General features: G+C 36.2%; 1 protein-coding gene across 38 annotated transcripts in view; it reads right to left on the bottom strand.

Moving 5' to 3' along the window:
- The window catches only part of PTPRD (protein tyrosine phosphatase receptor type D), a 2,250,073-nt gene that overhangs the window by 144,297 nt on the left and 2,080,874 nt on the right, over positions 1-24,902 (bottom strand). For 12 of the 38 annotated variants that reach the window (XM_044265686.1, XM_044265656.1, XM_044265663.1 and 9 more), the window contains 7 exons: positions 23,213-23,518; positions 22,125-22,318; positions 19,622-19,648; positions 15,613-15,730; positions 12,546-13,133; positions 12,007-12,107; positions 10,966-11,225 (listed from right to left, as the gene is read on the bottom strand). In XM_044265686.1, the coding sequence (XP_044121621.1) occupies positions 10,966-11,225; positions 12,007-12,107; positions 12,546-13,133; positions 15,613-15,730; positions 19,622-19,648; positions 22,125-22,318; positions 23,213-23,518 (1,594 nt within the window). The remainder of the gene's footprint in view (positions 1-10,965; positions 11,226-12,006; positions 12,108-12,545; positions 13,134-15,612; positions 15,731-19,621; positions 19,649-22,124; positions 22,319-23,212; positions 23,519-24,902) is intronic. The other 26 variants (XM_044265661.1, XM_044265665.1, XM_044265688.1 and 23 more) reach the window with 8 other exon arrangements.

Genomic DNA, 24,902 nt, shown 5'->3' with positions numbered 1-24,902 from the left:
TAAATATAATATATTAAATGTATAATATCATTTTGCTCTCTGAAAAACTGTATAAGGACAGTAAACAAAAAGGCAAATCCAGAGAGATTAAATTATGACCCAAATTAAAACACATAGTAACGGGATACAAATATATATCTATATCTATCTATATATCTATATATATATATATCTTAACCTTGGCAATAGTCTGGTTCTTTTTTTGTTTCATTACTCTGTATTATAAAATACTTTTAAAACTCCATTATTTTGTGGAGACTTGTAAAAATGAACATATACACATATGTGCACACACACTTTTAGAAGAGAAGAAAGGGAAGAGAAGAGACCACAGGATGGGCACCACCAACCTTGCACTGAGTTATATCACAGAGACAAATAGCACATACAAGAAGGCCTCTTTCTATTCATATCAAAACAAAACCTGCAATAAACTCAGTAAAACCCTGTGATAAAGGACTCAGTTTCCATAAGCGGAGTCTAGAGCTGCACTGTCCAATATGGCAGCCACTAGCCAGACATGTGGCTCATCTGAACTGAAATGTGTTCACAGTGTTAAAGACATTGGATTTTTAAAACTATGTATGAAAATTAAATGTAAGGTGTCTCGGCAATAAATTTTTAATAGTGACCATATGCTAAATGATAATATTATAGATATATTATGTAAAAAATATGCTGTTAAAATTAACTTTACCTATTTCTTTGTCCTTTTTGCTATAGTCGCTAGGAAATCTAAGGTTTCACATGTTGCTTTCATGATATTGAACAGTGTTATTTTAGAGTATTTTGGTGAAGAATGTGGCATCTGTAGATACATCTGGCCCACAATTTGAAGCTCTGTCACTAATTTGCTGTATGATCTTGGGCAGATCATTTAACATCCCTTAATCTCAGTTGTACGCTACGAAAAATGAAAGCACAGTGTGCGACAAGTCACGCCAAACTGATTCAAGCCACTATTGTTAGTACTGACCATCATCGCAGGAGAAATGCACCTGAACTACGTTATTCAAGTAGGACTCAGTGACATTCCCTGAGATGCAAGTTCAGGGGCTTGTGAAACATTTTTGTCTCCCTAATCAAGAATTCAGGTCAAACCAGACAACTATACTAGAACATTCTCTCCATGGTGCCATCTGAGCAACTAATCAACAGACTCCCAGAATCACATCACCGACCCAATCATTTTCTTTCCCACCAATAATCATGATGATCAAGGAGGGTGAGAAGGAAGAGTTGGGGTGTGTGCGAGAGAGGCCAGTATCTTGTACTTCATAATCCAGAGTAAGCTTCCTCCTCTTCCTATCCTCCTACCACCTGAAGGATTTGTCAAACAAGTCCATCATGTTAAATGAGCCTGGAGAAGAATGACAGGGGCTGCAACTGAGCACACAAAATAATACTGCAGATGTACTTGATAAACACACTCATCAGGGAACCACCTGCTTTTCACTACCAATTGCATTAAATGAGGACTGCTTCTCTCCACCTAAAGTAACGATACTACACATTATCAAGAGCTCCCATTGTCCTCTTTCTGAATCTTGGAAATCAAGGTTAAGATGATGAATTCTATTAATTTTTCTTCTGCTTTCATACTTGAGTTGTTATTCTTGTACAGAAAAAAAAAAAATCCATTCTTTTCTTCTATACTCTCCAACTGTTCATTTAACTTGTGGCTGGGATAAGAATTGAACAGCCTCTCCCATAGCAAGTAATTAACAGTGTAGCTGGATGTGCATGGCTTTTCTGTCTCCTGATGTCCAAAGCATTCATCTAGAGCAGTCAAGTTAAAGCCACTTCAAAGCAGCTCTTGCATTGAAAGAAATGTTGCATAAGGAATTTGGAACTCCATATTATAAGACAGTCTGGCCTGGAACTATATCCACACACTTCAGCCATGTTCTCTGCAACCATGGCTTTTCAAAAACCCAAATTGTTGCCTTTTCTGAAACTTAGTTTTCCCCTGACAACCCTGCTTCCCTCACAGGCTTTTAATGTGGGTCTGTGTATTCATGCCCCTCCCCCACCCAGCCAACCTCAGATGGAGGGCCTAGGGTTTCCCTCCTGGCTCACTGTTGCTTCTTTCAGGTATTTTTCCCTCCCCCATTGACCTAAAAACATAAAGCAAGCCAATAAACAACTGCCTCTTTTTTTGAAGTTCATACATTTCAACTATATTATTATTATTATATTATCATGATCTTCTCTCACTGATTTTTGCCATTTACGAAGCTCTTCAGAAACCCCCCTTTTCTTTCCTTCCTTCCTTCTTTCCTTCTTCTTTCTCTCTCTCTCTTTCTCTCTCTCCTCTTCCCTCTTTTCCCCCCACCAGGGTCAGTGGTCTTCCTTTTCTCCCAAACTCTGCTATCATCCTTGGTAATTTCAAGCTCCAAAGAGCATTACCCAAGGCTCTTAGATTTTTGACCTTCTCTGCTAGAGCCCACATCTCCCACTTTACATTACCTAAAATCTGTAATTGCCCTTCTCTGTGCCTGAAGCCAAGGAGCTGCATAGGGCTTGAGAAATTATGTACAGGGAACAATGATTTTGTAAATTCTATTCAACAACTTCGGGCCTTCAATGCTGCCTGGCCATCCCACCACAATTTCTTCAGTTACTCATCCTTTCATTCTGTACAAGTTTTTCAGACTCTCTCCCTTGGTCATAAACCTTAGACATCTTCACTTCCCCACTGGAAGACAGCTTTATGTCTATTTAAAGAGAAAATAAAAACATTCAGACTAGAACTCTCTCATCTTCCACCTACCAAACTATAAGTTTACTTGCATCTATATGTAACCATAGTCTGTCCTTTGGGTACAGTTGAGGGGCTGGCTCTATTCATGAAGGCCAATCACTTTCTTGAATTGGTTCCCATCATCTGCTCTCTGAGGAAGTTGACTATGCGTCATTACCCCCCACCCATATATTTCAACTTCTCCCTCCCCTTTGAATTCTATTAGTTTCCAACCCTGTATAAATGCCTAACATTTAAAAAATGAACGAACCACATCCCACTCGTCATCTTTCTTGCTCTATTCTACTTCTTACTACCCGAATTCTGGGAAGACCTGTGTTTCTTGCTGTTCTCCATTACCTCATCTTCCTCTGACTTTCCAGTCAATAATATTCTAGCTCCTACCTCATTAGTCCACCTCACTGCCCTCGCCAGCATCCTAAGTGACTTTGATAGGACTGTACCAAAGAAGAGTTCTGACCTTTGTCTTATGTGATCTCTTAGCAGAATTTGAAAATGTTAATGAGACCATCCATTAAACATTCTCAGCCATTTCTCTGTACCCAATTCTCCTGGTTTTCCACTTAACATCTCTTACCACATTAACCTTATTTCTTTAACAGAATCTATTACCTACTACCTTACTCTTAAATGGGAGAATCCCTGAAGATCAGGCCAAGGACTTCTCTTCATTCCCTCTTCTTCCTACATGGTCTCATTCTAGCTCAGGGTATCAGTTATCACCTAGATGCAAATTATCTTCAGATTCATATCTTCATTCCAGAATGCTCCCTCTGAACTCTAGAGGTTTATCTAATTCCAACTCCATATCTTCATGTCTATGTCACAAAACTACTTTAAATTTACTGTGGTTAAAACAAAACTAAGGAAATGCCTCCAAAAGAAGTCTTCCACCATTGTACCATGATCCATTTGCTATAAAACTAGGTGTTATCACTGACGATTTGCCTAAACTCTTTCCCTCTCTCATATCCAAAGAGTCACCAAGTCCTATTACTTCCAAACTCTATCTATAGTCCACTTGCTTCTTCCTATCCCTGCAGCCACCACTTCTGCCTCTTTCCATGTCTCATACTACCTTTGTCCTCTTTCTCTCATCTTTGAACTTAACTGCCTCTAGTCCAATCTCTGAAATTTTCATTTTGCAACAGACAATTGATTGTATCCTTTTCAGTTTAAAAACATTTCAGTGGACTTAGTAGAAAGGCCACAAAGTCTCATAAGACTCAGCAGAATCTTGCCTGAATCCATCTCTCCATGCCCTTTGAAGCTACACTCTGATAAGCTTTCAGTTTCTTGAATTTATTTACTTTGGTCTATTCTGTCATCAAACCCTTAATCATTCTGTTCCATCTGCCTAGAACCTTCTGTCACTTTCACAAGTCCAAAGTTAACTCCTCTCTTCCGTAAAATAACAACTCACTTTTTACTTTCTAATTGAAGTCTTTTCTGACCTCTCTTATTAGTTCCATTTCCCCCATTATATGATCTTAATTAGTCTATAATTTTTATAGTATGTAAGACATATTTAGAAATTATTGCTAAAGCAAATGTACATATAAATTCCCTGGATTTCTTTTTAATCTCTGCTGTTTTATCATTGAGTTATTTTTCCATTGAAAAGTGGAAGTGGGTGGCTTATGTGGCTTTTGAGAACATGTATGTCCCCTAAATCAAGCAGTCAAAACATTGGGATCCCTTCTCTCTGAGAAATTTCTTTTTTTTATATATTTAATTAATTCATTTACTTCAGAGAGAGAGCATGGAGGGGTAAGGGTCAGAAGGAGAAGCAGACCCCTTGCTGAACAGAGAGGCTGAGGTGGGACTCATCTCTAGGATTCCAGGATCATGACCTGAAGAGAAGGCAGTATCTTAACCAACTCAGCCACCCAGGCACCCTCCTATAACTCTCAATCTCAATCCAGCATTTTCTCCTTTCTTCAAACCAGCAATCATGTGACCAAATACTGTTTATAGAAAATATACTTCTTTTTTCAAAAGTTCTTTTCTTTACAAGTATAATAATGATTCTTATTCTAATATCATGGGAGAATAAGGGGGAAAAAAAGATGACTCAGACACGAAAAGTGAAATGGGGAGCTAAGATGTACTCTACAAATTAAAACCAACCAAATTATATGAACTGAAAGAACTTGCTTAAAATAGAAAAAAAAATGTTTTGGGGTATAGATCAGCTTTATATGGATAAAATTAAAGTTTACACTATGCTTCGCCTATCTGACTCAAGCTTGAAGTTAAGCTCAAAACACATTTTTTGAAATAGACTTTAACTATTAAATTAATAGAAAAATAAATAACTTCAGAATCAATATATCTGCAAATGCTCTGACTACTTATAAAGTAAGCTATGTTTTCCCAGTATATTAGATTTAATTAGATAGGTTAAATCTAACCTTCAGAATTTTAATTATATTAAGTAAAGTTTTACTAATTTTATTTAATATGTTATCACCAAGGGGGACCTAGCTCCATATAATTATTTGGGAAGGCGAGCTCCAGTGTTTGTAGTGGTCCCTCTTCAAATTCAGCCAGGCTTTTTGTATTAGCAGAATGTATTAGCATTTTCAAACTCATTATATAACTAGGAGGTCAAAATCTGTCTCAGAATTTAATGATGAATGTCATTCCTTGCATAACTTCACATTTTATATATATGTATATATATTTGCTATGATCATTTAGGTATATATTTTTTAAATCAAATTAATTAACCATAGAAAACCCAAAGCAGGTTGAAAGATCTTTCCAGTCTCTATGTTTAAATTAAGGTTTTCAATCTTTTTGGCTATGTGTTGTCGGACAAGTGAAAATTACTTAATTGCTTCAAGCCTCATTTTCCTTTTTTATAAAATGGTGGGTGATAATGCTGGGCTCTGGGAAACCTCTCCCTTTACCTCTCATCTGAATTCTCATGACAAACTACCTATCTTATTGCTCCATAACACTAATACATTTCCATGATCTTTGACTGCATATGTGCCAAATGACTCCTCATTCTAAGGACTGTCTAGGCCAGTTCTGTCTATTCTTACTTGTCCTTGAGTTCTTAATGGTTTATCAATTGTCCTAGGGGGAAAAAAAAATGTCCTGGTCTGACCAACAAATCAGAGTTCGTATAAGTCATGGTTTAACATATGGGGTTAGAGCCAGACTGCCGGGGGTCAAATCTTTCCTCTCTGGCTTTGCTCTTGTGTGGCCAGGCTATGTTAACTCATGTCGAACCTTCCTTAGCCATAAAAATGAGAAATACCCTCCTTGTGAAGAGTCCATCAATTACTGTGTGCAATGCCCTTGAGCAGCAACTAGTAAGCCCCCACACCTCCAGTCATTATTACAGCTATTCTTAGTATCAACTTTATGATTGTGGCCAGGCTGTCTCTCTGAGCCTCACTTTACTCACCCAAAAATGGCACGAGGACCTACCTCACAGGGTTATTTTGAGACTTAAATAAAACATTCAAATGTCTTCAGTAAACTGTAAAGCACTATACAAGTTTAAATCTTTACCACTGCAGTTGACAACCATGTGATGACTGAATTATTTCTCATTAAACCTTAAACAGATGATACATTAATATATGAAGCTAGTAATAGTGCATACATTTTATGAAGCACCTTTGTAAGCCATGTTTCCAAGAATATCTTCTTTAAAAGAAGAAAAAGTAGGCCAACCTGAAAGCCAAATTAGTTAGATCAAAGACATTTAGAATTTCACAAAATGCTTTTATTCATTTCTATTTTTCATAAATATAAAATGATTACTATGAAATTAACTTACGTTGGGTAACTTCTGGCAGCTTATCTTTTAGTGTAGTCTGTGTGATACATTTTTCCTTACCAACCAGACTAAAATTCTGCTCTATAGACTCAGGGAAGTTCCCTTTGTCACAACTTGCTGTTAAATAATGGTGAGGTTGCTAGATTTTCCAACTGGCATTCTGCCCCCCAAGTCTATCTAACCAAGTAGAAGGTTGAAGCACCACAAATTCCTGAGGGCAGAACCTGCCGCACCTACGGGGCTATTTCACAAGAAATGTAGCCTTTCCCTGAGGGAGGGCTACACCTCACAAAAACCACTTACGAGAGAATACAGAAGCAATGAGCCTCGACTGTGTTTACAAGACACAAATTTGTTTCTGAGTTGTGGGAAGTTGGGGGTAGGGACCAAGACTTCCCAATTACCTTGGCCAGAAATGAGAAAGCATGGTTTCTGTTGATAAAAACAGCCCTTCAATCACCAACATTTCATTTTACTAGAAAATAAATTGGAAGAATTTTTCTAAAGAGCTTTCACCTGAATGCAAGTTAGCAACCCCGCCTGCAGCTCTGGTATCAGTCCTATTTTCTCTCCTCATTTTCCCCTGGCATATTGAACAAAAAGCTACTTCCTTTCTAATTTTTTAACTTGCCAACTGCTGCAAGTGGCACAACATAGCTCACAGCTGCCCATAATAATGGACTGTGCCACACAAAGACAGGCCTGGTAGTTTTATGTTATTATCCTTTTAAAAAGTCCAATGTCTATAGATTATTTAGCATTTTTGTTTTGTGTATTTTTTCTAACAGGATATTTGATTTTCATTTCCTATGGTTCTGTTACTCTTCCCATTCAAGGACTTTCCTAGTTTTGTTTTTTGCTCTTTTCCCCAGAGTGGAATATATTTCTAGGAATCTTTAATTCATTTCTAGAACATATTCCCCCCCCAAGTCATTTGCTTTCTTTTTATGTTTTGAAATGGTCTCTTCTCTTTGTTACCAAAGTTTTACCTCTTTTCCCTGACTCCTATTTCAAAGATAGGAGGAAGAAGTACATAAATAAAACAAAGAGGGAAACTGAACTTTAGGGAAAAGCTAAAGAAAAGCAGTAAAATGTAGACTATATTCTACAATATTCTCAACTCATTCAGAATTTGAAAATGAACCAAAAATCTACCACCAAAGGACTAAAATGCCTTTCTCGATAATATCTAACACATTCTACTAAACTAATTGGGTAAAAAGTCACTAAAAACATTTTTCTGTAAGTCTTGTAAACTAGTAACAAATACTAAAAATTATACTGTACAATTTTCATCTTTCTGTCGCTCTTTCATGCTTTTGTATGGGTTAAATTTATACTCTGTTATTTTCCCCTGTTCTTTATTTATTTCCAACAATTTTGCCTTTTCTAAATATTTCCCACCCTCAAGACTCAAATTAAACATCATCTCCTTCTAGATGTCTCTCGGACACCCAAGTTGGGCTGGAACTCTGGCAGTTCTTATTTACTCCATTATATTTACATGATTTATTTTTTGTATGTGTTCTGCCACCATCATGTAGGGCTTCATATCGGTCATCTTTCTATTCCTAGACCAGGCACTGGCAGTGTACAGAATACACGTCTGTTGGATGCCAGGTGAAATGTCTTCATGGATGGGGATGAGGTGGACAGATAAGAAATGCTAGTCTTTCTCTTGCTGCTATGGTATCACATAGGTTATCTTCTGCCTGAAACAGCAACTCCCCAACCATACTCCTATGGACCAGCTGGGTTCCTGTCATTCTTTAATCCTCATTTTTAATGTTACTTTCCCTGGAACCCTTCCCTCAGCTACTAAACTGGGGTTGGGAGCTCCACCTTTGGCCTCCCTTATCCATCTAAGCTTTGGTATCCTAAAACTCCATTATAATGGACTCTTCTTGTCCAAGTTCCCAATTAGCTATATTGTGTAAGAGCAGTAAGAAAATCAGATTATCTCTACTAAATCCCTAAAACATTGCCTGTCACTAGAATAGGATGGGAAATATATAGATAGATAGATAGATAGATAGATATAATCTCCACAGATGATTAAAACAAAAATGGATAAATATAATCTCATTTTCATATTAAATTTTGTTGGAATAAAATCACACTAATATTCCATTCTCATTTTCCAGTTTTCTGAATGATACAAGAAGAGGGACAAAAAAGGAGATCTGATTTCTCAGTGAATTTATTTTAGTCATAATCTTTTGGAAATTCCACCATCTGGTTACAATCCTCCAATTATTTCATCAAATAAATAAGAACAGAAGGTTTTCTCTGGAAGAATGGATTTTAGTTAAGTCAAAAGTTGCCAATTATTAGACTTTTCTAAATTTCAACCATGGTGCTACATCAAAAACTTCTTGTTTATAGTTTTACTTTTTAATAGCAGATTTTTTTTTTCTATCATCTTCTTTAAATTTTCTGGAGCTCCGGAAATTTCTGACTGTACACACCTTATTGAAAAATCTTTTGCCATGGACTTGCCTTGTCTTGGTTCTCCACTTAACTATATAATAGCTCTTTTCTTCCTGAGACCTTTCCTTTAACCTTTGCTTCATATCTTCATCCCACTGTCTCAGTGATTCTGTTTCTTTCCATAAATACATTGCTGTTGTATTTATGATTCTCAAATTTCTATCCATAATCCTAGTAATTTCTTTAAATGCACATCTCTAAGTAGGTATTTCACTGATACCTCATGTAAAACATATACAAAATTGAACTCAGTCATTTCCTCTTGACTTTTTCATCCTCTAGGATGAATGGCAGTATCATTCACTTTGTCACCCAAATTCAACTCTCAGAGTCATCTATGACATTTTTTCCTCTGCCTTGATCCCTCATTAAATTGTTTACCAACTCCTACTACACTACTGTTCTCATCTGCCTCTGCATCCTATTTACCCTATCACCATCTGATTTTAGAATCTTGTTATTTACCTAGAATCAACCAACTACACAATGACATCGCAACACTTTATGGTGTTCTGACACCCTTCCAACATATGCCTTCAGGAGCCATCTTCCCTAAGAACTTCCCTAATTATGTTACCAGATTGTTGCTAAATGTGAAGGTCCCAACAATCCATAAACTACATAGGAACGTCTCTGGTTGACCTTCAAATCTTTCATAACAAGTTTCATCTAAACATGACCATGGGGGATACAAGAAATGAGAAAGCAAACAGATAGCACAATCTCCAGCATGCAGCGGATACCCATTAAATATTTCCTAAAGTAAAAAAAAAAAAACGAAACTTAAGTATCATATAAAGGATACATACCACTCTCCTGCACTAACACCTTTTCTGAATTTCCACCATCTACCTGATATAGTTTCAAGTTCTGAGTGCAACTTAGCTCTTGTATACCTCTCTTACTTCTCTTGTTCAGGCCTTACAAAATAGCTCACTTCCTTTACTAATGAGCCCTTGCATATAGTCTTCTCACTCTGATTTTTTATATGTGTCCTACCTGCCCTTTAAGATTAAATGAGAAATCTCCTTGACCCATTTCATTATCAGTTAGCAGCTCTTAAAATAGAGTCTAACACTATCATTAGCAGGTACTATATCTGCTTCTCTGTATCCCCCACTCTATGGTAGCTCTTTGGGGACAGAGTCCACATCTTCTTTTGTTCTCCATAGTTAACCACAATACTCATACTTTACTTAGTAGACTGCAGTGAAAATTTTTTTTTCTTCTATTGGCTATGACCAGCTAGCTATATTGATTATAAAATGCACTGGCTATAATCAACTAACTATAGACAACCAATAAACTTCTTAATTTAATCTTTCACTTCAAGCCCACTGTCCTCTACACTGTGCTCCATCCAAGACAGAAAACTCACATTTTCCAACTTTCAAGTTCTTTCTGACATCATCCTGAACTCTAACTTTTGAAATGTCTCATTTCAGCACACATATTCAACAAAAGTGTTAGTGTTATGTACCATGTTGCTTATCTCATATCCCGAAATTTCCTTCGGCTTCATAATACCTTGTAAGAATTCCTCACCATTATAATAAAAATTTCCAGGTATTAGAGTTATTCAACTAGTCACCTTATTCTGTACACTACAACGTAAACTCCTTTAGCTTAAGGACTGCATTCTATTTCTATTTCTTAGTCTATTTCTACGGAGTTACATCATTCCTGGGAAATAAAAAGCCCTCAATGTTAAATTAATGAGAATCTGTGTTATAACAAACATGAGAACAGGGTGTAATAAGGCTTAAATACAACTGAGAGCCTATGCTGAATAAGCTTTTGCTTCACATATAGCAATAGAATCTTTTATAACTTCTATAATACTGAGGTTGAATTTTCTTTTCTTGTTTACTTGCATTTGTATCCTTCAACCCTAACCCTTCAATCGACTTACTTTATATTCTCATTTACGGGTACTTCAGGCAGTTGTACAGTGATCATGCCATCCAGGTTGGTCTTCCCAATGAAGGCAGGCTTGGTACGTAGTACATCTGGCGCAGTCTTTGCTGTTACCCTGTGTTGCAGCCCACCAGCACTATTCCCACGATTTGTTAGCACAAATGAATATGACTTCTCAGGCTTCAAGTTCACAATTAGTTTCTGGGTAGCCCGGCCATCAACTTCTTCAACCATTTTCCCATCATCATAAAGAATCTAGAGGATAGAACCAATCGAAGAGATTTGGATATCGGAGAGGAAATGTATGCATTCTAAACTAATATGCACTTATTTATAGAATAAGTATGTCAAGTCAATTCTAATTTGGGGTAATTCCTAAGCCTGCAAGTATTCATAAATTCTATAGATGGAATGAATTTTTCTTTTGTTCTTAGTGCATAATTATATGATGTTTCTAAGTCTAGAAATGTACATTATTTTCAATATTTGACCTGTTGCTTGCATATAATCTTAATGGAAATTGTGCAGAAATACTGTGGGTTTTCAATGTATTATACACACCCCCTTTTTTCTAAAGGTTTCCATTCCAGTTCCCAAGTACATTTGTACCTTCAAAACGTTTCTCTATTCTTTATTTCATAGACTTGTGCTTCTTGCTAATATCCCTCAATATCTCTCAATCACAAATTAAAGTTTAAAACATAAAAATGATTCAAGCCAATAAACAAATTTTTAAATATCAGGATATTGCATTTTCAAGATGTAGAAACCACATGAATTTCATTCTCTGGTGGAAAAACACAAGTACTAGCTTAGTTGTAAAGGTCTGGAAGTACAAGGTGACTGATAAGTAATACCACCCTAGGTTTCAGTTCCCACTTCATCTTTCAAGTGGAAACCAAATAGGAGAAAAGCAAGTGTGTGTGCCTGAAGCAAAGTGGTGTGCATGCTTTCTAAGTAACTTACTCAGGTAAATTGCATGTTCCCCCCCCCCCAGTTTTACCCATGATATCTTACAAATTAGAAAACAACTTACTTTGAAAGGCATGGCAGAATTGTAATTTTCTGGAATTTCCCAAGACAACAGCACTGAAGTCTTCATTACTGCTTTGACATGAAAATTTTTTGCAAACACTGCTGGAAAAGGAAAAACAGTGTATTTACACTATTCCTAAAAACGTATGACCTGTCCTTTTCCACCATGGACCATCGGGCTTAGGATAGATGACGTCTATTTTGATCTCAAAGAGAGAAGTGTGATTTGCCTACCTGTTTAGAACACTCATTTTACTACCCCATTCTCATAAAGATCTCTCTTTTCTCTCCAATTCAGTCACCTATATTGTATTTTCCTTACCTGAGAACATTGGGGTGCTGTCAGCCAGACTTGCTTGGCATTCTATAACCAAAATCTAAGGCATCCAAAACATATTAAGTTTTACATACTTTACCTTTTGGCTTTTGCTGAACCTATTAACATGAATGGTCCGATCAGTTATTTATAGCTTCAAAATACTGATTTCCAAAGACCGACATTCCTTTAAAGGAGGAAGGCCGTAAGCAGACAAATCCTACCTTGATCCACAGGCAGTGTCCTGAACTGGACACTGGGACTATATGGCCCGGGCCCTTTGCTCGTGTGAGCACGTACTTTTACATCATATGTGGTATCTGGTTTTAAGCCACTCAGTGTCATAGTGGTATCAGCTGGAACAATAAGCTGCTCCATTGGTAGAAGAGGGATGTTGATATCCCTATACAGAAGAGTATACTTGGTGATGATGCCATTTCTCTCTGCTAGGACAGGTGGCTGCCAGGATAACTGGACAGAGGTTGAAGTGGTGCCTTCTGAATGGAGGTTTTGAGGGAATCCAGTTGGGACTTCTTCTGGAACAGAAATCTCCTTCACTATCTCTTCCCCAAAGCCCACTTTGTTTCTGGCTGAGAGCCTGAAGATATATGATGCTCCTTTATGGATGTCTGTAGCTGTAAAGTGATCTTCTTTCTCAGAGAACTCAAGAGTAGTGAGTGGTTCTGAATCTTTCCGCCCAAATTTTAGACGATAGCCCTGAAGAGGTCCAAATGTGTCCACAGGGGGGTGCCATTGAATGAGAGCAGTATTCATCTGAGTGTGGTTAATTACAAGCCGGGGTTTTCCTGGAACTGGAACACAGGGGAAGGAGTGGTAAGACCAAGGTACACCGCCATTTACATTTTAATCACTGCTGAATGGGAACACCACTCTACAGGAGCTCCATTACATTATTTACTTAAAAAAAAAAAAAAAAAAAAGACTTGGTCTATATACCTTTGTGGAAATATACTTATTCTCATACTTATTAAGGTAGGCTGAGATACCAGAATTTGGTAACAGACACAAATAGGATTACACAATAATTTAAGGGAATTTTAAAAAGAAAAATCTCTTAAGAAACCTTCACATATATAGAGGTTCAAGCCACAGAGAAATTAATCCAACTAAAGATGAGCTAATTAGATACAACTAATAAGAATAATAATTACAACATATATAATCATTGGGTACATGCAATATACCAGGCACTGTGCTAAGAGCATTATATGTAGTATCTCATTTGATTTACATTTTTCACTCTTGACTACACACTGATTAGTTATTATCTTCATTATCTGAAGAAAATAATGTCCAGAGAGAGAGAAAACTGTAGAGTCAGAGGTATAATGAGCGAGAAAGCTATAAGACAATCTGAATACGCAGCCTGAACACTTAACTATACTCTTATGTGGTTTGTAATTTTTTTTAAAGTAGTACAAAATAATGGTGGCTTTGAGTTATTATGGTCATAATTACACTTTTTGTCTATACTTTTTACCTCGGGATAAACCATGACTAAGGAATGATTCTGACTAGTTGGTTGGCAGACGATAAAACTAGAGCTTTTCTCTTAAAGAGATTATATATCTGGATTCTCACACCTCCAACCCAGGCCCAGTATGAAGACAATATATGTGCAGATATCTAAAATATAAGCATTGTCTTCCTCAATACCTAAATGTCCACTGATTAAGAAAGTTATAAAATGGAAACAGCAAAATAGTCCTCTATGTTATAAGATCCACAACTCTAAATAATTTTTTGAATAGTCCCAAAAAGTGATGAGCCAGTGTTTGTGCTATTTAAATCGACAATGCCATTTTTTCCTCTGGGATTCACATCCTTTGGCTATAAATTCTCTCCTTTTCCTTCCTTATTATAGCACCCCTGTCTTAAGGGCAAAGGGAGCCTAATGCTTTTTGTAATACATCTCAAACTAATTAAGACACAATTATAAATATAGGTATCAGAAATATATTTTCTTCATTTGGGGGATTTAATTTCAGGGGCTTGCACTTAGTTGTCTACATTTCAGTAGAGGCTGTTTCCATAGCCAGTCAGCATGCCCCTTCTGAACATATATCTCCTACGCAAGGCATTAAATTAGCTTGATACAATGCTATTCTTAAATTAAAAAAAAAAAAGGAAGAAAAAGCCCAGAAGACTTTGCCTTAAAGGAGTTTTGCCATCTGTAATCCTGCTGCTTGAGGCAGTTCCAGGTGGCAGGATGTAAGTGAGGCAAATCTTATGACATTTAGACAAATTTGGCAGTGAGCATGGCACCCAGGAGGGTACTCAACATCACAGCTGTTCTTTGCTTTATACCTTTACATAGAGGCGTGTTCCTAAAAATTGCGTGAGAAGCAATTCGGGAGGAGTAAATCAAATCATAGTTTAAATGTTCCATGGGAGATTGTGATATAAAGGGATTGGAGGAGAATCCTTTTGTAATTATGTCTTAATTTATTGGTTTTACAGTGTCAGGTCTTCCTTCATGCTGGCTTTTCCTAATGTGAGCCCATCAAAGTAACTCTAAAGAGTATTAAGAAACTTTGTTCTTCAGAGGAGCAATCTGATATTTTGTAGCCTTGTTGCTTTCCTTCTCTTTTCTGTTCCCCATCTTTTATGCGATTTGGCCTCTTCAGAATTCCCACAGCAAGGAACGAGGAGGAGAAAATGGCAAAACAAAACAAAACCCAGAACTGTAATCAACTCAGTTCAAGATGGCAGCTCTTCTAAAAGGGTTTGCTGCAGAGAGAGATTGAAGCTAATGAGTGACATGGTCCCTCATGTCACTCCCTCTGGACATTCCTAGGACTTGCACTTTACATCATTCATGTCTCAGCTCAGATAACTTTCTTCTAAGAGACCCTCTCCAGTTACTTTCCAAACAGTCCCTATCTGTAATGTCTACACACCTTTATTTTTCAACTTCTCACTTACCGATGGTTTATTATATACTCATTTGTCTACTCGTTAATTATCTAGTTCTACTCAGAAATTAAGTTTCAGGAGGGAAGAATATTTCAGTTTTGTTGAATGCTGTATCCCAAGTACTGCGAGTAGTGTCTGGCATGCAGTAGGTGCTCACAAACACACTTGTTGAATGACTGACTAAATAATTTGGGCAAAGTATATCTTGCTTTTCTTCTGAACTGCATAAATACAAAAGTTGACCACAGTCCACTTTTTCTTTTTGATAGAATTCACCATCCATACCATTTGGAAAATTAGTATTATTGTCACCTGGAAAATGTTCAAGGCACATATATGCACAAATATGGTTACCTGCCCCAGTAGTGGACACCAGTTTGGGCTTGCTGCGAGCACCATCTCCTTTGGTGGTGTAGGCTGTGACAGTGAGGGAGTAGGAAGTTTCAGGCTGTAGCCCAGAAATAATCATGTCCTAAAATGACACAATAGAGTGACACTGATTCAAAACACCACAAACACCCTAGGGGAAAATCAAAGCATCCATCCTCATTCTATGCATGCTTAAATACTCCCTGTAGCCATGCCAAGCACTGGAAATTTCATGCCTGTTGTTCATGCTATGAATGATGTGTTTTCATGCTGACATTAAAGTGGGTCAGTCTTCAGCCATTGTACGAGGTAATCCTAAGAAGGAGTAGTTTAAAACATGAAACCTGAGGCCAGAACTCCTGAATTATTGAATTTAAACCTGCATCTCCTTATTTCCTAGTTTGGTGATCTAGGGCAGGTGAGTTACCCCCCTCTGTACCTCAGTTTCCCATGTGAAAGTTGGAATAATGTAAGGATTAAGTGAGGTATATCAGGTAAACACTTAAAACGATGCCTGGCTCATAGTGAGCAAACCATAAACCAGCAGTTAGATTATGCCAGGAGCTCTCAATATGCATCCTCTACAGCCTGGCCCACAGACCAGTGATGGGGCTGATGCCCGGGCAGTCTGTTTTATCACCACACTAGGATTTTTCCAAATGGCTGCTCTGTCGAACCTAGATATCTTGAGCCAGAGAAGTTTCTTAGGACTCGAGTAACATATTATTAGTTAATTATATAGACTATGAACTAAAATCATTACACACTAAGGAGAATTTTCTGGTAATCTGGAGTAGATCATAAAACCAAAGGATAATAATTTTTTTTCTTTTACCACATTATCATGGAGTTGTGTTCAATTAATCTATTTAGAAAATGTTAAATGTCACAAACTACTTATCAAAACTATAGATTTCTCTTAATTAGGGCCCCGAACTATGATGGTTACAAAACTTAGATCTGTTCTTCCAAACTGGAGATTATAGGATTCTTTACATAGACTAGTTATTAACTTGTTCTGTTATTTTCTTCAGAGCTGTTACACACATACCCACATCCCCACAGTTATAAAGTTCCCTTTCAGATATTTGGTACAGCTATGTTTTCAAACTGAATATGGTTAGATTTAAGAAATAATATGATGTTATTGTCTTCCACATCTGAAGACAATGCAAGTGAGAGTTCATGGAATGGACTGGTTTGTGTGGCGGACAGAATGATTTTTTCTGTGTAAGGCTGTAAGGGGCACCATTGAACTCAGTTGTTGAATCTGATCCGAAATATGACAGCTTTTGACAGTGTGCTTTTCTCAAAATAATAGGGATACTATTTGAGTGGAAATTCAAGAATTTCAGATATCATCCTGAACAGCCATTGGAAATATTATTCTGCCAGATGAATGGGCTAAATTTGGGAGAAAGATTTTATTTTCAGGACCTTGGAATGGTTTCACTAACATTAGAGAGGCTATAATAACCATCCAAATCACCCAAGAGTAGCATTTTAAATTACAGTAGATATACTGGGTATTCCAGAAATTATGATGGGAAGATGACAACATTATTGTTTCCAAGGTCCCTTTCATATGCTACTGGTATCTGCAGAAAGTAGGCAAGGTTAGTGGGGCAGAGAAGCAGGACTTAGCTCTATCACAAATCATATGGTGAGATATTTTATTTATCAAATTGGGATTAACTACACTAGCCTTTCCTCTTGCATAGGCTGTTACAGGATAACACATGTAATGTAATTTGAAACTGGTCAAATCCTCTACAGTGGTATAATCGCAGTCAGACACACCTCCATCTGCCTGGATCACATCATCTCTTGTGTTATATTTTCTTTCTTTAAACTGTGGCCACGCTTCTTTGGTGGTTTCCTTATCCTCTGTGAGGTAGTGTGGCTGATGCCATGGATACCATTCCTCATTCTCTTTGACTTCTCCTATCAAATCTCTATCCAACTTCTAGCCTGTTAAAACTTGGTATTCCTGGATGTTCTGAAAGAGTTACTGGCCTGCTATGTTTCTCTCTAGTCCAAAAATTTTTTTAAAAAAATTAAAAAAATTTTTTTTTAATTTTAAAAATTCCAAATCTTAGAGAATGTTTTCTGTTTATATCTTAAACTCTTTTCTAAGCCTGATTTCCCATCAGGGCTCCAGTGGCATGTACACTGTAAATATGTGCTGGACATTTTCCTTTGACTATCAATTGTTCCCTCAAGTTCAGCTTGACTGAAGCTTAAGTGTTATTTCCAGGAATAAATTCCCCTCCTCGCTTCTATACTTTAGTGAATGGTATAGCATATTCCAAACTTATAAGTGATCTTGAGCTCTTTCTCTTCCTCAAATTCTTAGGAATTTTTGCCAGTTTTTCCTTTAAAATATTGACCCAACCTGTCCATTTTTCATTTCGGCTGCTTCAACTTACTTTCTTGAATTTTTATTATTTTATGACTACCTTAGTAAAAGAACTGTTTTTATTTATTTCCTTGTTTACTATCTTCTTTCTCTCTAATCTATCCACTATATCATTGGCTCTAAGCTGCAAGTAATGACCCATTTAAGTAGGTCATGAAATTAATTTACTCATTCACACCCAGCATTTTAAAAAAGAAATAAGATACACTTTCATGCAAAACATTACATTTTATATATATTTAAAGCAAGGTATTATTTTGTAAGACCTTTATTTTAAACATACAAATGCATCAGTCATGGTATATAATGCATCTTTTACTATGGATCACAGTCAAAGAGGTTTATAAAACACTGTCAGTGTTTTAAGTGCCATTAAAACTGATACCTTGCCCATCATATTTCCAGTATTCCCAGTAAGAGCCCTGTATTTTGTCCCCCCCAAAAAAATTTACTAAATGAAAGAATACCCTTGCCAGCCTTAATCTTATTTCCATTCTTAAGAATTTTCTACATCTCTCCAGCACTGAAGAGCTAAAAGCCAGGTTCTTCAGGTTTTCCCAACATTATATTAAAAGTTACCTCTTAGCCATACTTTGTCCTCACTTACTAACCTAAACCCCTTCATTCATGTTGAATTGGCAAGCTCATGTCACATGACTATACCACATTCTTGACTTGCCTCAATGACTATGTCCCACATACCCATCTTTAAAAAAATACATTCATACCTCTAACTCTCTGACACACACCCACACACACACAGGCATGCATACAAATTCCCCACCTCTTCAACCCTTACTTTTTTAAGTTCTCAACAAAGTTTCAAGACCTCTTCTACCTTCTTGATCCATGGCCTCTGAACTCACAGTGACAATGACACTCATTTATTAATTACACATTGCTTGAGGTCATTGCCTTTGTCATATTTTATGGAACTTCTCAGAACTTTACATCCTTCCTAGCCACCTACTGTAAGCGATTTGAAGGCAGGTGTCACATCCTATGTCCCCCATGGACACCTATCCCTAGTAATAAGCTCTCAATAAATAATATAATCCAGCCATTGAAATATTTTTTAAAAATTCCTCCCTCAGTGAGATACTTTCTGCCTCTGGGCATGACTCATTCAATTTAACTCAAATTTCTATGGATAAAACAGAGAATCGCCACTTCTTGATATAATTAGTATCAGATCTGCATGGTGTTATCCACTGAAAATGCAACCCTGAGGTAGGATTTATGAGTGGCCTCTATGAAACAGCTCGGTATCTCCTATCTGTGATGCCTCCACTTAAAGTGTGCCTCCTCTAACTGTGTCACAAGGCAGAATTAGTAGCAGCCATCAAAACGACATGAGCTCATGATGTATCTTATGCAATCAATAGCACTGTGCCAATCTCACAAACAAAAACCTAAATTAAAAATGTACCACATAATGAAAATAATTTAAAAATAATGTGTTAGTTCATGCATCCAAGCAAACTGTGATGACATATCACAAATAGGTGAAAGAGGGGTAATGGAAAAGACAAGCATTTATATCTCTTTTTGACAAAGCAGTCCATAATTACTCACATGTTCAGTAGTATCATCAAATTCCCACTGATTGAGATTAAGAAGGTTGGGGAAGAGGAAAACAAAATAAAAAGAAATGAAGAGAAATTTGTAGCCTTATAAGGCAATGTTGCCATCCTTAGATTAAAACAAACAAATAAACAAAAACAAAACAAAAAAATAAGCAGTGTGTACAATAAAATTCCAAAGGGAAGGTGTGTTACGCTGTCATCCTCACCCCCAACTGAAAGGTCAAAAGTAAATATGCTTTGTATTGTTATTATTAAGATCAGCTAATGTATATTTTTCATACGTGTTTCATTGGAATGCATCAATAAGGCATAACATACAGCTAGTGTTTCTAGTCATACACTATTTTATGACATTTATTTTGACTTTTTCCTTATGTTATGCAATTAATTTATGTCACTAATTAGATTAACAACTTTCGTAATAGATTGGAATCTTACAGGCCCAGGGAAGTCTTGCAATGATGCAGTGGAATTTCAATGAATATTCAGAAAACAGATGAGGTGGGCAAAGGAAAAACAATAAAAAACATATACACACAAGGAAAATTAGCAAATTCAATAAAGAAAAACCAAAAAGTAGAAGAGAGGGGGAAAAATTGTGTTTGATATTTAAGGCACTTTGTATCACATAATTCCATTAAGCACCATCCTCCACAAAACACTAACAGAACTACAAGTTTATAATGTAAAATTTATAATGCAAAATCTAGGACGGGACGAAAGACATCAAAGCATCATGGCTATATCATTTTCTTTTTCATAATTTCAGACTTACAAAAGAAAACATGGGCATTAATGGCTTTATTAATTTCATATTGTAAGTACTCTTTCACAGACAGTAAGAATATTATTTAGAAAAAAACAAAGCCCTTTTTCCAGCATCTAAAGGACTATGAATCTAAAGCAATAAGTTTACAGAAGTAGACTTCAAAACCATGGAACTGGATTAGGAGCTGATTAAGTAAACAACTCATCCAGATCCTTTTAGTTAGAATGTTTCAAAACCAAAGGAAAGCAGCGCTGTTGTGAGTTGATTATATTAAAACATTAGGGTCAATGTTTTCCTTAGACACAGGGACATGGATTGCTCTCTTATTTGCACAGAGACAAGAATGCAAAATGTGGCAACCTGACATAAGAGTTCTCATTGGCTCATAGTCCTCCTCACTCTAACACAAGGGAAGGAACTTGCAGCTGAAATAAATTTCAGATTTTCCAAACCCCCTCCTTTTCCATGCCCAGCTACTGATTTGCTAGATAAGCATAGTACTCCCGTATTCACAACATCCCATCACCACTGGACCCAGTATAATGAAGCTATCCACAGGTGACATATAATCCCCAGTTGAAGCTATTAATTGAAATCTTCCTCTTCTTTTCAGGTAACTGCGTAGAATACAGGGAAATTTATTATGGTATTATGTTTGAAACACTTTAATTTAACAAAAAAATGAAACATATAATGCTATGCTTTAAGCAATGGATTGTAAAGCCAAGTAGTGACGGTGTGGTTGAATATTGTCACCTTAGGATCAATAACATTTCTCACATACTCAACTATTCTTACTTTTCTTAACTTGGCTTAACATATTGCATGGAGCACTGGGTATGGTGCATAAACAATGAATTTTGGAACACTGAAAAAAAATTAAATTAAATTAAAAAAAAAAAGATTCTCTCTCTCTCCCTCAGTCCCCGTCTCAAACAAAGAATGAATCTTAATTGAGGGTTCACTCTTGTGGCTCTGAGATAACAGTCAGCCTCCTCAGCCATTTATCCATCATTCCCTGTCACAAAATTCATTCTAAGTGTTTTCTAATAAAATACGAATTCCTCAAAATATATTGACACATATTTGTATGCTGACACCAAACAAGAGTATTTGAAATATGGAAGGTAACCAATAAATATTTATTTCTTAGAAAAAAAAATAGGGGATCCTAATTAATTTCCTGGAAAACTTTAATTTTTTACCATCATTACCTTCATTTTTCTGGGAAATGAAATAACTACTTCTCAATACATGATTTGATAAATAAGTACTAAATAAAATACTATCTGGGTAACTTTCCTCAGGTAAGAATGTCTATTTTTCAACAGAATAAGTCATATATTTAAAGCTAGATCAATTTAGTTTCAAGAAGTTCTAGCACAACTGCTTAGAATTCTTCTTGTTACTTTAAAATCAATTCAATTTTTTTGAAGTAAGTAAGGCAAACTCAGATGTAATGTAGCAAGTTGAATATCTGTATTTTAAGAAAACAATTATGTGTTTTTAATTAGGCTTGAGTGTAATTTCATTACAACTAATTTCTTCACATGCTGTCAACTCTGAGAAGGTAAATACACATCATGTGTTTCAAAAACTAGAATTGTGTACAGGATTTTTTAAATGTCAAAAAAACTTGAAAAATGGGGTCCATTTCAAGGTATAGACTAAAATAAATATAATAAATAAATACAAACATAGGTATGTAATTTCAGAGGCTTACCTGTGCATCAGCCAGCATGACATCCTTCAGCATGGGCTGGCCCTTGGGCTCACCATTTTCCATCCTCACATAATGCACCTGGTATCCTCTTATCTGGCCATGCTGTTTATTGGGCACAGGTGAGCGCCATGAGACTTTAACAGATGTTGAGTTGACAGCCTCTACCTCGACTTTGCGAGGAGGACCACTAGGAACTGGAACAACATCATTGGATAAAAGAAAATTATAGGCACTTGTCCCACCCAGTCAGAGTATTTTGTTTACTTAGGTTTAAAAAAAAAAAATGGGCAGACCCACTAAGTTTCCTTTGTGGAATGTAAACATTTTCAAGCAATGAAAATGCTCAACCAATCTGCTCTACCTTTTAAGAAAAGATCAAAAAACATGACCAATGCCAAAAAAAAAAAAAAAAATGGAAGAAAAAAAGAGTATCAGAGAAATAGAAAAACATGTAAAAAATGTACAAAAGCCAAGGAAGATGCTTTGAGGTCCAAAGCATTAAAGCACAAAGAGGAGTAGCACTGAAATAATAACAAAAACTGGTTGTTGATTGTTGTGTGTTTTTTTAAAGATTTCTTTTTAGCAGAATAAAAAGATTCTTGATTATATCGGTTTTCTTCTTTTTTTTTCTCATATCAAAGGTTTTCCAAACAACAGATGCCAAAAATTGAATGTCGAGCATCAGTGTCTCTGAAATATGCAAGACAAAAAGGCAACAAGAAGAAAAGAAGGCAGATTTGAAAAGTTAACTTCAAAATGTAAAAGAAGTGACTAAAAAAGGCCAAGAAAAACGCAGAAGACTTTAGACGGAAGTACAGAGAATGGCCTGGATTACAAGGTCATAGGAGCAAACTGTCCTTTCAAAGGGAAGCAACTTACTATGTTGAGATTGAAAAAAAAAATTAAAAAAAAAAATGCCCAGGCTGCCGCAAAGATAGGTCTTTTGCAAAAACTACTGAAGTTGAGCGATGCCAGGTTAAAAAAAAAAAAGATGAGCAGAGAAAAACTGATTATTGTTAGCCTATCAAAAGACAGCAGACCAAGATTGTGTCAGAAGGGTGCAAACTGACGTAGCAGAGGCAACATACCATCTTCATCAGTTCGAATCAACACGGAGAAGCTCTCGGGGCCGGGGCCGATGTCTGTGTGGGCTGTCACAGTGATGCGGTACTCAGTCCATTTTTCCAGGTGTTCCAAAAGGTATTTAGTAGTGTCCGAAGGAATGCCCAAAATTTCATGAGGTTTGTCATCTTCTCCATCCACTGAGGTGTACTTGATGGAGTATTCAGTAATAATGCCATTCTGTTTTTCCACTGGTGGAGGTTGCCAACTTACCAAAATACTAGTGGAACTTGGGCTGGTGCAACTAATGTCTTGAGGAGGAGCTGACGGCTCTTATTTTGGTAGTGAGTTAAAGGAGGGTTTGAGTGAAAGGATAGGAGTGGTTGGAAAAAAAAATGATAAAACAAAAGAAAAGGCAAAAATAAATAAACGAACAATAGGACAAAATGAAAATAAGGCTTTGAAACTTAAAATAAAACTAAATTTATGTACCTTGGCTTAGTAATATGATTAAACCAAAAAAATGAGTAAATGACCAAAAACAATTGTTAAATAATGGGTGGGGGGAATATGTGAACATGAAACCTTGAGATAATAGAGCCTCAAATAAAATTACCTACCTGCAATTTAAATTCTTCTTCTAAACCAATCTCTCAGTATTCCCCAGCCCTACTGTACAGACTACCCAACTTAAAAAAAACCTGTAAATATTGCAAGATTTGTTACATGAGAATCTGATGATGCTTCACAGATGCTGTTTCAAGCTTTCACTTCTATATTCTAGAATGAGGGTGATTCATATACAGTATTCATTTGTGAAAGGGTTTTCAGGTATAAAAATTTGCAATAACTGCTGCCCTTCCACCAATTCCAACTAAAGAAAAAGAAAAGAAAGAAAAGCCCAAATATGAAAGCATTCCCTCTGACTATGCAAAAAAAGGAGTCAGCCTGACCAGTTTTAAGGAAAAGTGTTAATCTAGCATTGATTATAGCCCGTATACATTGAGCATGCAAAATCATTAAAGGATGAAAATGCATAGTCCAAGATTTACCTACCCGAGGGTAATGTCAGGCTTGTTGATTCTGACTGTAACTTGTACTTACCCTACATCAGCTTTCAGCTTTTTAAAAAAATTTATTAACTCTTCTTGAGACACCATTGCAAGTAAAGAATTAGATTCCACCAACAAATTTTGGTAAAATTAATAATAATCATCTATCCCTTACAAAGTGTCAGTAACACAGCCATTAAAAAGGAATATTTTTTAAAAAATCCTGAGAACCATCTGGAAAAGATATGACTTATGTGCAAAATTTTTTTTCATTTTGTATGTAATTATTCATATAAAGTAGAATTTGCACAAGGGTTAAAAGAGAAATTTTCTTATTGTCCATTCTAAAATAAAATCATCACTTTCTGAGCAATTATTTTCCATCAAATTACCCAAACATAACATTATTTGATAAAATTAAAAAAGCAATAAGAACAATGCAACTGTTATAGTAAATTACTTTTAAAGTTAATAATATATAATTCCTAAAGGACAAATCAGAAAGATAAGATATTTATATTTATTTATTTTAAATAGGCAATTGATGTGATAGAATGAATAAATCATTTCTAATTTTGTGTATGTGAACATACAGTTTGGATATTTCCTTAGACTTTGTGGGTCTTAATATTATGTAGCATCAGGTGTATCTAATTGTTTACAG

Source organism: Neovison vison, chromosome 9 (genome assembly GCF_020171115.1).
Source record: "Neovison vison isolate M4711 chromosome 9, ASM_NN_V1, whole genome shotgun sequence".
NCBI lineage: Eukaryota > Metazoa > Chordata > Mammalia > Carnivora > Mustelidae > Neogale > Neogale vison.
Note: the sequence above shows the minus strand (reverse complement) of the source record. Positions and strands in the feature narration are given on the sequence as shown.